This window comes from Pleuronectes platessa, chromosome 4 (assembly GCF_947347685.1).
Source record: "Pleuronectes platessa chromosome 4, fPlePla1.1, whole genome shotgun sequence".
Taxonomy (NCBI): domain Eukaryota; kingdom Metazoa; phylum Chordata; class Actinopteri; order Pleuronectiformes; family Pleuronectidae; genus Pleuronectes; species Pleuronectes platessa.
Window position 1 is genome coordinate 15,191,695 of NC_070629.1, and position 13,421 is coordinate 15,205,115.

At 43.3% G+C, this 13,421-nt stretch overlaps 2 protein-coding genes across 2 annotated transcripts in view; one reads left to right on the plus strand and one right to left on the minus strand.

Moving 5' to 3' along the window:
* Nucleotides 1-4,083, minus strand: tmem167a (transmembrane protein 167A). Its single transcript, XM_053421267.1, has 4 exons — nt 3,945-4,083; nt 2,379-2,488; nt 747-781; nt 1-661 (listed from the first exon to the last, which is right to left on the minus strand). The coding sequence occupies exons 1-4, from the start codon at nt 3,945-3,947 to the stop codon at nt 591-593; spliced, it is 219 nt and encodes a 72-aa protein (XP_053277242.1). The 5' UTR covers nt 3,948-4,083; the 3' UTR covers nt 1-590.
* Nucleotides 3,606-13,421, plus strand: part of LOC128438650 (DNA repair protein XRCC4) — a 25,532-nt gene continuing 15,716 nt past the window's right edge. Inside the window, exons 1-2 of the mRNA XM_053421268.1 lie at nt 3,606-4,201; nt 12,658-12,814. Of these exons, the coding sequence (XP_053277243.1) occupies nt 12,676-12,814 (139 nt within the window). The 5' untranslated portion in view covers nt 3,606-4,201; nt 12,658-12,675. The remainder of the gene's footprint in view (nt 4,202-12,657; nt 12,815-13,421) is intronic.

Sequence of the window (13,421 nt, forward strand, 5' to 3'; positions counted from 1 at the left end):
TCTCCAAAAAGGTTCTTTAATAAATAGTGACAAACTGACTGACTTTAAAAACATCAGCGGCTCCTGGCGACAAATTTGTGGGACAATTTGACATGTTGAGAGCTAGAATACCAGTTTGCTTGCTATGGAATATCATCACCATTTTAGATACAACAAACAAAAGTCTGAATGACTGAAGTACTTATACATATTCATGAAGGATGATTTTTGTGAAGGATTCTCAACAATCGATGCCATTGTGACAAACTTAGAGAGGGAAAAAAATGAATCTGTTTGAAATGTTTGGACAAACGATCCTTTGATCACACATACAACTGGAGTAAACCTTCGACATCATGAGCAAACACAAGGACAGACCTGGAGGTCTGTGGAGGGATCGAGACACACTCTGGGGCTATCACCCCGCCCCTCCACCTACAAACACACATTCTCTCCCTCCGTGGCCACGACGAGTGGTGACAAGTCTCTGTTTTTACATCATCTTAACTGACAACCACCAGAGGTCCTGTTGTGCTTCTAGGATCATATTGTTCGTGCCTTGCTGTCTGTTCATTTCCCCAATGTCTCCATTTGTGGTTTCCTTTGGACTGCTACTGCTGAAACAGTATACTAAACGCCATGACGACACAGCAGCAAGCCACCCAGGGGCTCTTCCTCTCACCTAGACAGAAGAAACAAGATTTAAGTGAAGGTGACACTGCTAAGCAAAATTATTCCTTTAAGAAAAAAATAAAATAATAACATACCTATTCTGGCACACTTCCAGAAAATCCCTAGAATCCTAAAAGATAAAACAATGACAAATATTACTCTCAATAATCATTATTGGCCTCCATTTGTTTTAAACTTAATTGTTAATTTACCGAATAAAAAAATCTATGAAAACACAAGATCAAACATGAGGTTGGGGGTTGTGTTGATATAAAAGTGGTGGAATCAGAAACTGCTGCTCCTCTGTCCCTTTCCATGCAAGAAGTATTTGTAGAGGAAGAAAGGGGGAATTCATGTTTGTTTATGACAGTTGAGCCAAATATGGCATCTGATGTGTCTGCTGGCCGGAATGAGTGGGACTGCAAGTCTGTGCATATTTATTTTAACCTTCATCATAAAATGATGTGCCAACATTTTGAAATCTTCTCTTGTAGACTTGAAATAGTCCTGGTGTAAACCTTAGTCAGATTTTAGGTCTATAACTACTAAAGAAAAATAAGTTTGCATGATGTTTGGAACCAAATCAATACAAATAATGGCTCATGCCTCCGTGTACCAATCAATCAAGAGGGAAAATTACTAAATCATCCCATCTGCCACAAAGTCTCATGGGTTTGTCTGAAGAGGAAGTCACTCCTGGCTCCAATGGTGTGTGGGTGTGAAGTGAATCATAGAGTTTGAACATCCAAGAATAATAAAGATCCAGTGATGGGGAAAGGATTTAATTTAAGGCTGCTACCATATTCTGCTACCAAAAGAAGCTTCTTATTAGCTGAGAAAATAAGCAAGTGTCCTCAGAATTGACAGAGTTAAAGATAGATGAATAATTTCAAATTGTAGGGCTTGATATGCATGGATTCTAATATAAGAATAATGTGTTAAAACACTCATCTCCTAATTCAATGATGATATGGGTACAGATTCCATATGTATAGTGATTTTTAAGTCTTTCAAAACTAAAAGTATTGAGATTCAATTGCAAATAATTGCATTTTTAAAGCCTATGATATGAAGTTAAAATTCACATACATCAATGAGTATGTATAAATTGTTGTGAAACATAACTAACCCCAAAACTATGCATATTATTTCTGTTTTTTATTTCCGCAGCTTTATTGATATAAATATCTTGGCTCTGTCTCAAAGCCATGCAAACAATAAATCTGACGATCAGCAGGACAAGAAAACTAATGTCTAATTCAAAAACAAGTAACTACATGGAATCAACTGTTAAAATTGAAAACGGTAATAATGACAGGACATCGCAGCATTTTTATACAACAAAAACGTTGTGTGTCGTGTAATTGTTTAAGCACTGTCAGTGATTATAGCATATACAGTGAGAGGCACTGAGTCTTAGCACTTTTTTATGAGGACATCTTTTCATTTGAACTGCATCTTTGTATGTCAAGACTTTTTTCACCCTATATACTAGAAATTGTAACATTAAACTATATGCCTGAAATAGACCTTTCTCATTTGACAGGAAAAGTGTGCATACTTTACAGAATTACATGCATACAACTGACATACATTATATGAACAAACACTAGAACGATAAAGAAAACAAGCCGCTGTGACCTGTGTGTCATTCCAAGAGACAGAGATTGGTATTTTAAGACTTCGGCGGCAACTTCACTGTTGTTTAAAATAGTATTTGATCATACCCGGTCTTGTTCTTGTCTAGCAAGCTTGGAGCCAGCGCTCTGATGTAGGCACAGGTACAGATCAGGAGGAGAATCACTGTTAGCAGCGACTGGAAGTTGAAAATAGCTGACTGCAAGAAGAAAGAAAATTATATATTTAGTACCGACAAGAGCTCATGCAGTTTTAAAGCAGAGGTCAAAATCTAGCAACCACCAAATTCACTGTAGTTGATTTCCTGCAACATGAATGCCAGGCCACATGTATTGAGGAATGTTGATGTACCAGCTGTTCATTCTGGTGACGTGACAAAGAAGTTGGCTGGCTGTGTAGATCCAGTTAGAGAAACGTGACTGTGAAAGACTCATCACCAGACCGCTTGTTCTTCCATAGACGGTCAAAATCGCTCCATTAAATTTTTTTCAATGTCAGTGTATTAATTCGTAAGATCAACAGCATACCGAACAGGTATTGTGGCTTAAAAATCCATCTCTCATAAGGCCTGGCTTTATAACCAATAACAAATTGTGGGACCCAACTTTATTATTCTCAAAACACCAGACTGACGAGGTTGTTTGTGATCTAGTGCTCTCTTTATAAAACTGGCCAGATTTTAACAACCTGTTGCTCCTATCATGAGAGCAATTATAAATTAGAATTGATATTAAAATCACAGTACATGGTACAAAGTACGATGTCTAAGTTAGAACTTCTCTGTTTTGTTATAAATGAATGGGTCTGATGTTGAATCATATCAAACCTGACAAATGAAGTTAGAGCATGACGCTAATCAACAACTCTATACTGGACATTAGCTTAGTTTTCGCAACAGCACAGGATATCTGAAAGAGACACACAGATGCTTTATATTCAATAAACCATTCAATGGTTATTACTCAAATTTTTGAAAATATATTAAACTAAACTTTGATTGTGAATACAACCCCTTCTATTAATCTAAGAAGACATTGTAATATGATGATTACATGTGTGCCCTAACAATCAAAATCCAGAATTTACCTCTGAAATATTTGCTCACAAACATGGTGCAAATACACTTTCTAACATAATGCAAAATTAATAGTTCACAAAACAACCCTCACCTAGTCGAGTTCACGATAAAAACTAAACTTCTAATAACCTGTCTGCGTGATGTGCTCATGATCTCAGATTCACTTTATTACCAGCTTATAAACAATTCGTATCTAAACACACACACCCTGAACTATTGTGCAGCTACGTGGCAAACGCCTCCCTGCGCTGCTCGTGTTCACTATGATCATCGAACAGATTCTCGGATCGTAAGTTGATATCAAACGACTCGCGGTGCCACATTAACTTCCGTGCCAAACACATTTCTAATATCGTGATATTAACGCACAGGAACATAATGTGAAAGCTCGATATGCTAACAGAGTTAGCCAGTGCTAGCTACGTAGCTTAGCATTGACCACACGTCCTGCATCCCCTCGCCTGTTAGCATTAGCTGCTGCGGCTGCGTGTCGCACAGCTCAAACTGAGAACGCGTTGTGACGACTGTAGTTTAAAAGGGAGCCACGGGAAAATAAAAACACTCGTGGAAAACTCACCATTTTTGTCGGCGAGTCAGAGCCACATCACACTTCCTGCTCTGTGGAACTTACGTAACGTGGCCAGTGACGTAGCCTACGTAGCGTCTCGTCGCAGTGTGCCGCAAAACCACACACTGTGATTGGTCGAGAAGAAGGAGAGTTGAAAGTTGAATCGTGAACTGTCAGAAGAAACAAAGGGTGGAAGCAGAGATAACAAGAGGTTCTCACTCAGAACTCTTCGTCTGGACGCAGCAGTGGTTTGTCCACAAAGCAACGTAAGTCTCCTTAAGGGAAATGTGTTCATTAAATGTTCTTAACACAATCAATTACAACGACCTGCGTCCGACAGACACACTGAAAACTACGGTGCTCTCCATGTAGCACGTTCAAGACCGACAACATAACCACATATAACAATTTAGCTCTGGTGGAGATGCTAACAGCTAGCTAAACATGACATGCAGGACCCCGGAGGTTATTAATACACTATTATTAAGCTGTCAATAATAATTACAGCTGAGATAATATATATATATTGTCTTTATTTAATCAGGCAGTCACATTGAGATCAAGATGTATTTTTCAAGGGAGGCTTGAGATCAAGAAACATTCGCAATCAGCCACAGACAATTAAACACGAGCAACAACAAAACACCACAGTAAAATAAAGTCATAAAGATTCATAAACAACATCACGTCGTAAAGATTTAAATGCTGACTGTAGTTTGAAGGAAGTTTATAAATCATATAGTTTAGCAGGTGCATAGTAATTGAATCCACGTTCAACCAATGTCTCAGTTACTGGGTCTTGTGCTTGTATGTACTGGTTTTAAATGAGAGCTGTGGTAAGTTGGAAGTTTTAAGATCAGAACTTTATAGATGAATAAGAGTCTTTTCTCATTTGTAATGAAGGGATACAGAGAACAATGATGTGGGGGGAATTTGTTGTTTGTGATGAAGCATAATCTCAGTGGTTTAACTGCTGGAGAGTTGATGGGACTGCGTGGCAGTTTAGAATGTCTCCATAGTCGAGGACTGACATGAAGGTAGACTGGACAATATTTTTTGGGATTGATGGAGAGACTGAGTACAATCAGTATTTGAGGTAGAAAATACTATGAATTTAGGCTTATATGCATTTGAAACCACTTCATGATTATTATGGGACACAGAGCATGTATGTGGTGTTAGAAAATTAAACGTGTTCGACTTCAAACACAGATGTCATGGTTATAGTTCCAAAACATAAGCATGGATCACGTGATAGGAGAGTTTGTCTTTATTTTAAATATTTCGTTGGCTTCAAAGTTAAAACAATATTCTAAAAACAAAAACCGGTGTTGAAAAAATTCACATAATTGACTGGTATTTATAGGTTAGAAGCCTAACATCTCCTATTCTCGCACTCTCTGTGATTTATGGCTGACATTTTTTGTGGTCCTCTTCTCTCTCAAAGTTTTGACAATGAAGTCCCCTCCCTCCAACCAGCCGCGCATCTTGATTGCATTTAAACCATGTTTCAAATCTCCCTCGACACCTCTGTCCCAGACACTCCTGCAGAGCTCTTCATGTAAGAAGAAGTCTGTCAGCTTGTTAACCACACATAAATAATGCTTTTTTTTTTTTTTTTTTTTTTAAATTATGACAAGAGTGTGGATGAAAACTTGGTGGGATAAAAAATAAATGTCTGGTTTACAAGAGTGAGAGATGAGCAAGAGTAAACTTTAAACGGATTCAAAATCCTCTTAATGTAAAAGTTTTATAGGTTTTTACAGCACACTGACCAATTTACATTGCAGTACGGTACATACCTGATAACTGGAGTCAAATCAAGGCTTGATGTATTGTCAGTCTGTGTAAAATGTATTTTAGTTACGAGAGAAAATAAAAGGGTGAAACTCTTTCTTGTTACACATTTCAATACCATAAAACTTTACTCAAGTAATAGTAGTGTTCACAGGTTTTGATTGTAGTGAAAAGGGACATTGGAAAGTGACAGCCACACGGTTTCTTTGCAGTTTTGACCTTCAAACTAAATAAGACTCAACTATGAGCATGATGGTGACGGGCAGTGTTGTGCTTCCACAGGTTGTAATGTTCCAAGGTCTCTACTTTTACACAGCCATAATCATCATGGAGAATTGCCGTGCAGTTGGGATTGAGCTTAATGTAGGATTTCACTGCTGTAGTTTATTCCTGTGTGAATATTGGAGATGTGAAAATGACCTGTCATTGTGCAACTGAATTCAAGGTTAGCAAGATGGTTCCAACTTTATATGAAAGAGCTGAGATAAAGTGGACAACAATTGAAAGGGTAGAAAGGTATTCTGTTTTGAACCGTTTTCCTATTCTTGAAATTAGTCATCTTTTAAGTGACCTGAATTTTAGAGGTGACGTTTGAAGTTGGTGTGACAGCACTGCAGATCACTTTGCGTGTGTAAAGAATTTGAGTTGCATTTTCTATTCTGAAACATTTTGCTGAATGAAGTAGTATTTAATCCCTGTGTGATTTCAGTCGAATTTGTCTGATAGAAATGCTTTTGTTCTCACTACACCTTTCACCCAGTGGTTTTAAAGTGTCATCCGATCTCTCAGTGGTAGATTTACTATTTTGATTCCAGATTGTGTCAAGGGAGTAGGGTCACTCAAGGAGTGGAGAGGCTGATTCATTCCGTCGGGCGTTTTTATGTTTCGGTGTCCACACAATCCACTGAGAAGATACACTGCCAATGGTGTTAGATAAACGGTATAGGTCTGAAGTTTGTTGTCACCAATGCCATTTGCAATTCACTTCAATTTAATTTAATTTGCCACATAATATGATTAAGATTTTAGAAAATAAACATATTTGTTACACAGTTGGACTCTGACCCTGACCCACTGCAACTATATCACTGTCTGCTCTTCTGGCAGCGAGAACGTTAGCACTAAAAATGTCCATGTTTGAATTACACTAGTTTCTACAAACTTGATCTTTAGGTCAAGGCACGTATCAATCAGGTATTGGTGAAGCTTAACAACTCAGCCTCTGATATGATCATACTGTAAACCAGATCAGATCAGAGGCCAGATCTCAACCTGTAGGCATTGATTTGTCATGTAAAACCTGTATTATCCTTGTATTAGCACAAGAGAAAGTAGTACAGATAAATGAAAAGCTCTACCTCTGAAACCAGTGCAAATTATATATATATATATAAACACATATACATATACATACATAAAATGGAACCGTCACCTTATCGTAGTGGAGAGGTTTGCGTGTCCCTGTGAACCTGAGGGCTGTGTTGTCTGGAGCCTTGTGCTCCTGGTAGGGTCTCTCATGGCAGAGTGGTCTCAGGTGAGGGGCCAGACTAAGAATGGTTCAAAAACCCTCAATGAATATCGACGGAAGAGGAGATGTGACCCGGCCCGGAGGAAGCCCGGGGCCCCCGTCTGGAGCTAGGCCCAGACGAAGGGCTCGATGGCGAGCGCCTGGTGGCCGGGTTTGCCACGGAGCCCGGTCGGGCACAGCCCGAACAAACTACGTGGCACCCCCCCTCTCTTCATCTCATGGGCCCACCACCTGTGGGAAGACCCGTTGGGGTCGGGTGCGCAGCCACATGGGTGGCAGCGAAGGTCAGGGGTCTCGACGGACCAGACCCGGGCGGCAGAAGCTGGCTCTGGGGACGTGGAACGTCACCTCGCTGTGGGGAAAGGAACCGGAGCTTGTGAGGGAGGTGGAGCGCTACCAGTTAGATCTGGTGGGGCTTACCTCCACGCACAGTCTCGGCTCTGGTACCGTACTCCTGGATAAGGGTTGGACTCTATTCTTCTCCGGAGTTGCCAAGGGCGTGAGGCGCCGGGCGGGTGTGGGGATACTCATAAATCCCCGGCTGAGCGCCGCGGTGTTGGAGTTTACCCCGGTAGACGAGAGGGTCGCCTCCCTGCGCCTAAGGGTTGTAGGGGGGAAAACTCTGACTGTTGTTTGTGCGTATGCACCAAACAGCAGCTCAGAGTACTCGGCCTTCTTGGAGACCCTGAATGGAGTCCTGCATGGGGCTCCAGTAGGGGACTCCGTAGTTCTGCTGGGTGACTTCAACGCCCACGTGGGCAACGATGGAGATACCTGGAGAGGCGTGGTGGGGAGGAACGGCCTCCCTGATCTGAACCCGAGCGGTCGTTTGTTATTGGACTTCTGTGCTAGTCATAGATTATCCATAACAAACACCATGTTCGAACATAAGGGTGCTCATAAGTGTACCTGGTACCAGAGTACCCTAGGCCGAAGATCAATGATCGATTTTGTGATCGTGTCATCTGATCTGAGGCCGCATGTTTTGGACACTCGGGTAAAGAGAGGGGCGGAACTGTCAACCGACCACCATCTGGTTGTGAGTTGGATCAGGGAATGGGGGAAATTTCCGGATAGACCTGGTAAGCCCAAACGAGTAGTGCGGGTGAACTGGGAACGTCTGGAGGAGGCCCCCGTCCTAGGTATCTTCAACTCACACCTCCGGCGGAGTTTTTCTGGCATTCCTGTGGAGGTTGGGGACATTGAGCCGGAGTGGGCGGTGTTCAAAGCCTCCATTGCTGAAGCTGCGGCCTCAGGGTCTTAGGTTCCTCAAGGGGCGGTAACCCTCGGACACCGTGGTGGACACCGGTGGTCAGGGAAGCCGTCCGATTGAAGAAGGAGGCCTTCCGGGATATGATATCCTGGAGGACTCCTGACTCGGTTGCAGGGTACCGACAGGCCCGAAGGGCTGCAGCTGCTGCCGTGTCGGAGGCTAAGCAGCGGGTGTGGGAGAAGTTCGGAGAGGTCATTGAGAAGGACTTTCGGTCGGCACCAAAGTGTTTCTGGAAGACTATCCGGCACCTCAGGAGGGGGAAACGGGGAACCATCCAAGCTGTGTACAGTAAGGATGGGACTCTGTTGACCTCAACTGAGGAGGTCGTCGGACGTTGGAAGGAACACTTTGAGGAACTCCTGAATCCGAATAACACGCCCTCTATGTTGGAGGCAGAGCTCGAGGTTGATGGTGTTTCGTCGTCAATTTCCCTGGTGGAGGTCACTGAGGTAGTCAAACATCTCCGCAGTGGCAAAGCCCCAGGGATTGAGGAGATCCAGCCAGAAATGCTAAAGGCTCTGGGTGTTGAGGGGCTGTCATGGTTGACACGCCTATTCAACATCGCGTGGGAGTCGGGTACAGTGCCAAAGGAGTGGCAAACCGGGGTGGTGGTTCCCCTGTTCAAAAAGGGGGACCAGAGAGTGTGTACCAATTATCGGGGTATCACACTTCTCAGCCTCCCTGGTAAAGTCTACTCCAAGGTGCTGGAAAGGAGGGTTCGGCCGATCGTCGAACCTCAGATTGAAGAGGAACAATGCGGTTTTCGCCCCGGACGTGGAACTACGGACCAGCTCTTCACTCTCGCAAGGATCCTGGAGGGGGCCTGGGAGTATGCCCATCCGGTCCACTTGTGTTTTGTGGATCTGGAGAAGGCGTATGACCGGGTCCCCCGGGAGAAACTGTGGGAGGTGCTGCGGGAGTATGGGGTAAGGGGGTCTCTCCTCAGGGCCATCCAATCTCTGTACTCCCAAAGCGAGAGCTGTGTTCGGGTCCTCGGCAGCCAGTCAGTTTCGTTCTCAGTGGGTGCTGGTCTCCGCCAGGGCTGCGCCTTGTCACCAATCCTGTTTGTGATATACATGGACAGGATATCGAGGCGTAGTCGTGGTGGGGAGGGGTTGCAGTTCGGTGGTCTGAGGATCTCGTCACTGCTTTTTGCGGATGATGTGGTCCTCATTGGATCATCGGCTTGTGACCTTCAGCACTCACTGGATCGGCTGGCGGTCGAGTGTGAAGCGGCTGGGATGAGGATCAGCACCGCTAAATCTGAGGCCATGACTCTTAGCAGGAAACCGATGGATTGCTTACTCCGGGTAGGAAATGAGTCATTAGCCCAAGTGAAGGAGTTCAAGTACCTCGGGGTCTTGTTCGCGAGTGAGGGTACTATGGAGCGTGAGATTGGCCGGAGAATCGGAGCAGCGGGGGCGGTATTGCGTTCGCTTTACCGCACCGTTGTAACGAAAAGAGAGCTGAGCCGCAAGGCAAAGATCTCGATCTACCGGTCGATCTTCGTTCCTATCCTCACCTATGGTCATGAGGGCTGGGTGATGACCGAAAGGACGAGATCGCGGGTACAAGCGGCCGAGATGAGTTTTCTCAGAAGGGTGGCTGGCGTCTCCCTTAGGGATAGGGTGAGAAGCTCAGTCATCCGTGAGGGACTCGGATTAGAGCCGCTGCTCCTTTACTTAGAAAGGAGTCAGCTGAGGTGGTTCGGGCATCTGGTAAGGATGCCCACTGGGCGCCTCCCTTGGGAGGTGTTTCAGGCACGTCCAGTGGGGAGGAGACCTCGGGGAAGACCCAGGACTAGGTGGAGAGATTATATCTCAACACTGGCCTGGGAACGCCTCGGGATCCCCCCGTCAGAGCTGGTCAATGTGGCCCGGGAAAGGGAAGTCTGGGGCCCCCTGCTTGAGCTGCTCCCCCCGCGACCCGACCCCGGATAAGCGGATGACGATGAGATGATGAGATAAAAAAATTGATTCTGTTGCACAGAATGGATATTGAACTTGATGATGTGAAACACCTAAGAAAGAAATCAAGAGACCACTCCAGTCTTGAATCTGCACATCTACATGCAGGGCATCACATACCTATAAATAGTCAAATCTGAGAGTCTGATATTCTTGCAGTGGTTTGTACATTTATATGTTTATATGTATATGTATATGTATACATTAATATCATGTATATGTCATTATTTTATTGTTATGTTAGTTTATGATATATCTCTATCAGTCAAATGGCTTAAGCTAGTTAATACCTGGGGAGAGTAAAGACTTAAAGGCCATGGCTCACTCTGCTGCTGTTTAGGGCAGCACTGCTTTAATCCCTGAGGATGACAACAGGACACTAACAAGGAGTTGTCCTTTTCATCTTGAATTGGAGAAAGCATGAGGTGAAAGTCCAGTGAAAGCAAATCAAGAGGACAGGCCTAATTGTCAGGACCCATTAAAGAGACAGTTAACTGCCTTGGCTTCCCTCTCTCTACTCTCTATGATCTTCTCATTTGAGACACAGGATGCATAATTACAGGCTCTAGTTATGAGTCATTTACCAACTATGGCCTGCAAAGAGTTGTGTCTCACGGTGTTTAAATGCGACAGAACGAGAGAAGAAAAGACAATAAATGGTTGAGCAGAAGAAAAAATTACAGAGGGCCTCAGAAAGAGGATGAGGTCTGTATGTCAGAGCTGCAGGGAAGCTGCAGCTCATGATTTAAGCATTCCACGGAGTCTGTGTGCTCATCGAAATAACTGAACAGATGCTAACAGGAGGACACTTTGAACAACTCTCCATTCCAGACAGACAGCGCTGTTTATTTAATTTGAGTGTCTTTCTGTCATTACCACAGGGTCACAGTCCCTGCGGAACAGATGCTACAGTAACTAATGAGTAGCCGGGCTCACTTCATGGGGTTAAAGTTGAGCCCTTCATCCAGCCACACCCCCCCTAGAAGCACAAAGGGTCAACTTTAAGCTGTTGCAAGGGTCCTAGTGTGAATGCACATATGCACACACTGGTGTGTGTATCTCTGTGTGTGTGGAGAGAGCACATGTGCATGTTTCATTTTGAACAACTTTGATCGTGTGCTCTGTCAGGGAGTTCCAGAAAGAATCCCAAAAGAACGTGCTGTCAGGTCATAACTTACAGCATAGTGTCCGAAGGCCCTCATTTTCATTTTTTCCAACATGTCCAGCTTGGCTAACTACCACTTTAGCTGTCCTTTTCCCTCCATCTCCACACACTTTGGCCTGTATTTAAGCAGGGAAGATTCCCAACTCACCTCTCACTTCACGTGGAAGCACTAATCGCATGTTCTGACTTGGACATCCGTAATCAAGTCAAACTTTCTCAGCCTCTTAGTATAATGGGTTTAATCGCCTCTCGTGGAGATAAACAATGTAATGGTAGCGACGATTCAGGAAATGTCCTACTTGTCCCAAATTATCCACTTAAATTCAATAAATGAGATTTAAAAACAAAATTAATAGTAATTTTATCTAACGCGTAATAATGTAGTGTAGTCATTGTGTTTAGTGGAGCTTTTATAGTCTCAGTTGAGCTTGACAGCTAGAGCTTAAATCAAACCATGAGGGGATTTTTACCAGATTGAAATTTGAAGACTAAAATTGTTTGCCTCTGGTAGGATGTCCTCACTAATAATTCTTTGCATTTCATATCCTTATATAAATGTACAGACAAATTCAAATCGTACAGCAACTCTGCCTTTATGTTAATCTTCTTCTATTTATCTTTAACAGCATGTAATTACTTTGCTGGTGGCCAGGGAGCCCATGCTCCCACACACAACCCTGCCAAAACCTGTTTATGTCCCTGTAGTTCCTCTGACTCAGAGACCCCCATCGAGGACACACACGAGGACTTTTATTACCAAATCCAACTAGTGAAACAATGAGGCGCATTGTTTCAGCTGGAAGATTAACACAACCTTGCAACATCAAACTGAACTGATTGGCCTTTCGTTGCATGGGGGCCCAGAGCCAAACGCTAACAGTTGGGCCACTAAATGGCTTGAAAACCAATGCAGTGGTCTCGTTGCTGGGAAAATGAATCACAATGATCCATTGTTAAGAGTTTCTGAATTTCTAAGTATGATTTTCTTGCAGGTCTACAGTTGGTAAGACATGAGTGGCACAGTCCGCCAGATCACAATAACCACTGATCCAAGTACCCCCTACTTCCTGCGAGTGGACTGGGCAGAGGACCTGGGTGCTGGATTTACATTAGCTCTCACTGATGGCAGCTCGGCATGGATCGGAGAAGGTACATTTCATTCTTAATAAACTAAATGATTTTGTTATCAAACCCAAATGGCAGGAATTGATTATGACTAAAATGAAAACACAAATACAACCAAGCAGAAAATAGCCATTATTTTTTTTTTTTTTTACAAATATGTTTATTGAACTTTTTATATATTGACGTAACAACAATAAAACAAGTACAACATTGGTCTAGACAGTCTATACATACTTACATTCACCCAATCAGTGCAATGACAACAAGATAAAGACAAAGAGCCTAAGGCTAGCCAAGGACAACATTCGAGAGCACTGAAGCCACTGTAGAGCTGGAAAAGTGAAGATATGGAGTCCAAATGTTCATAAACTGTCCCTCTGAAGAGTGAAGCAGACAGGTCAGGTACTCAAGGGGAAAACATTCCATAATTATCTTGTGCCAGTTCGATTTAGTGGGGGGTTTGTCGCTTATCCAAGACAAAAAGATATTCTTCCTGGCTGCATATGTGAGGATATTATACAGTCTGGCAGCGTTGGCATCCACAATAGTATCCTGACTGGTGTAACCCAGGATTAAGGAAAGAGGGTCCATGTGCAACACCACACCAAATATTTTTTCCAAATCTTTCAAA

What these genes read in the sequence shown, in the direction of transcription:
- tmem167a (XM_053421267.1), bottom strand. An exon ending in CTAGACAAGAACAAGACCGG is followed by an intron (nt 782 to 2,378) that starts GTATGATCAAAT and finishes TTTATCTTTTAG; the next exon opens with GATTCTAGGGATTTTCTGGA. An exon ending in CTGGAAGTGTGCCAGAATAG is followed by an intron (nt 662 to 746) that starts GTATGTTATTAT and finishes TCTTCTGTCTAG; the next exon opens with GTGAGAGGAAGAGCCCCTGG.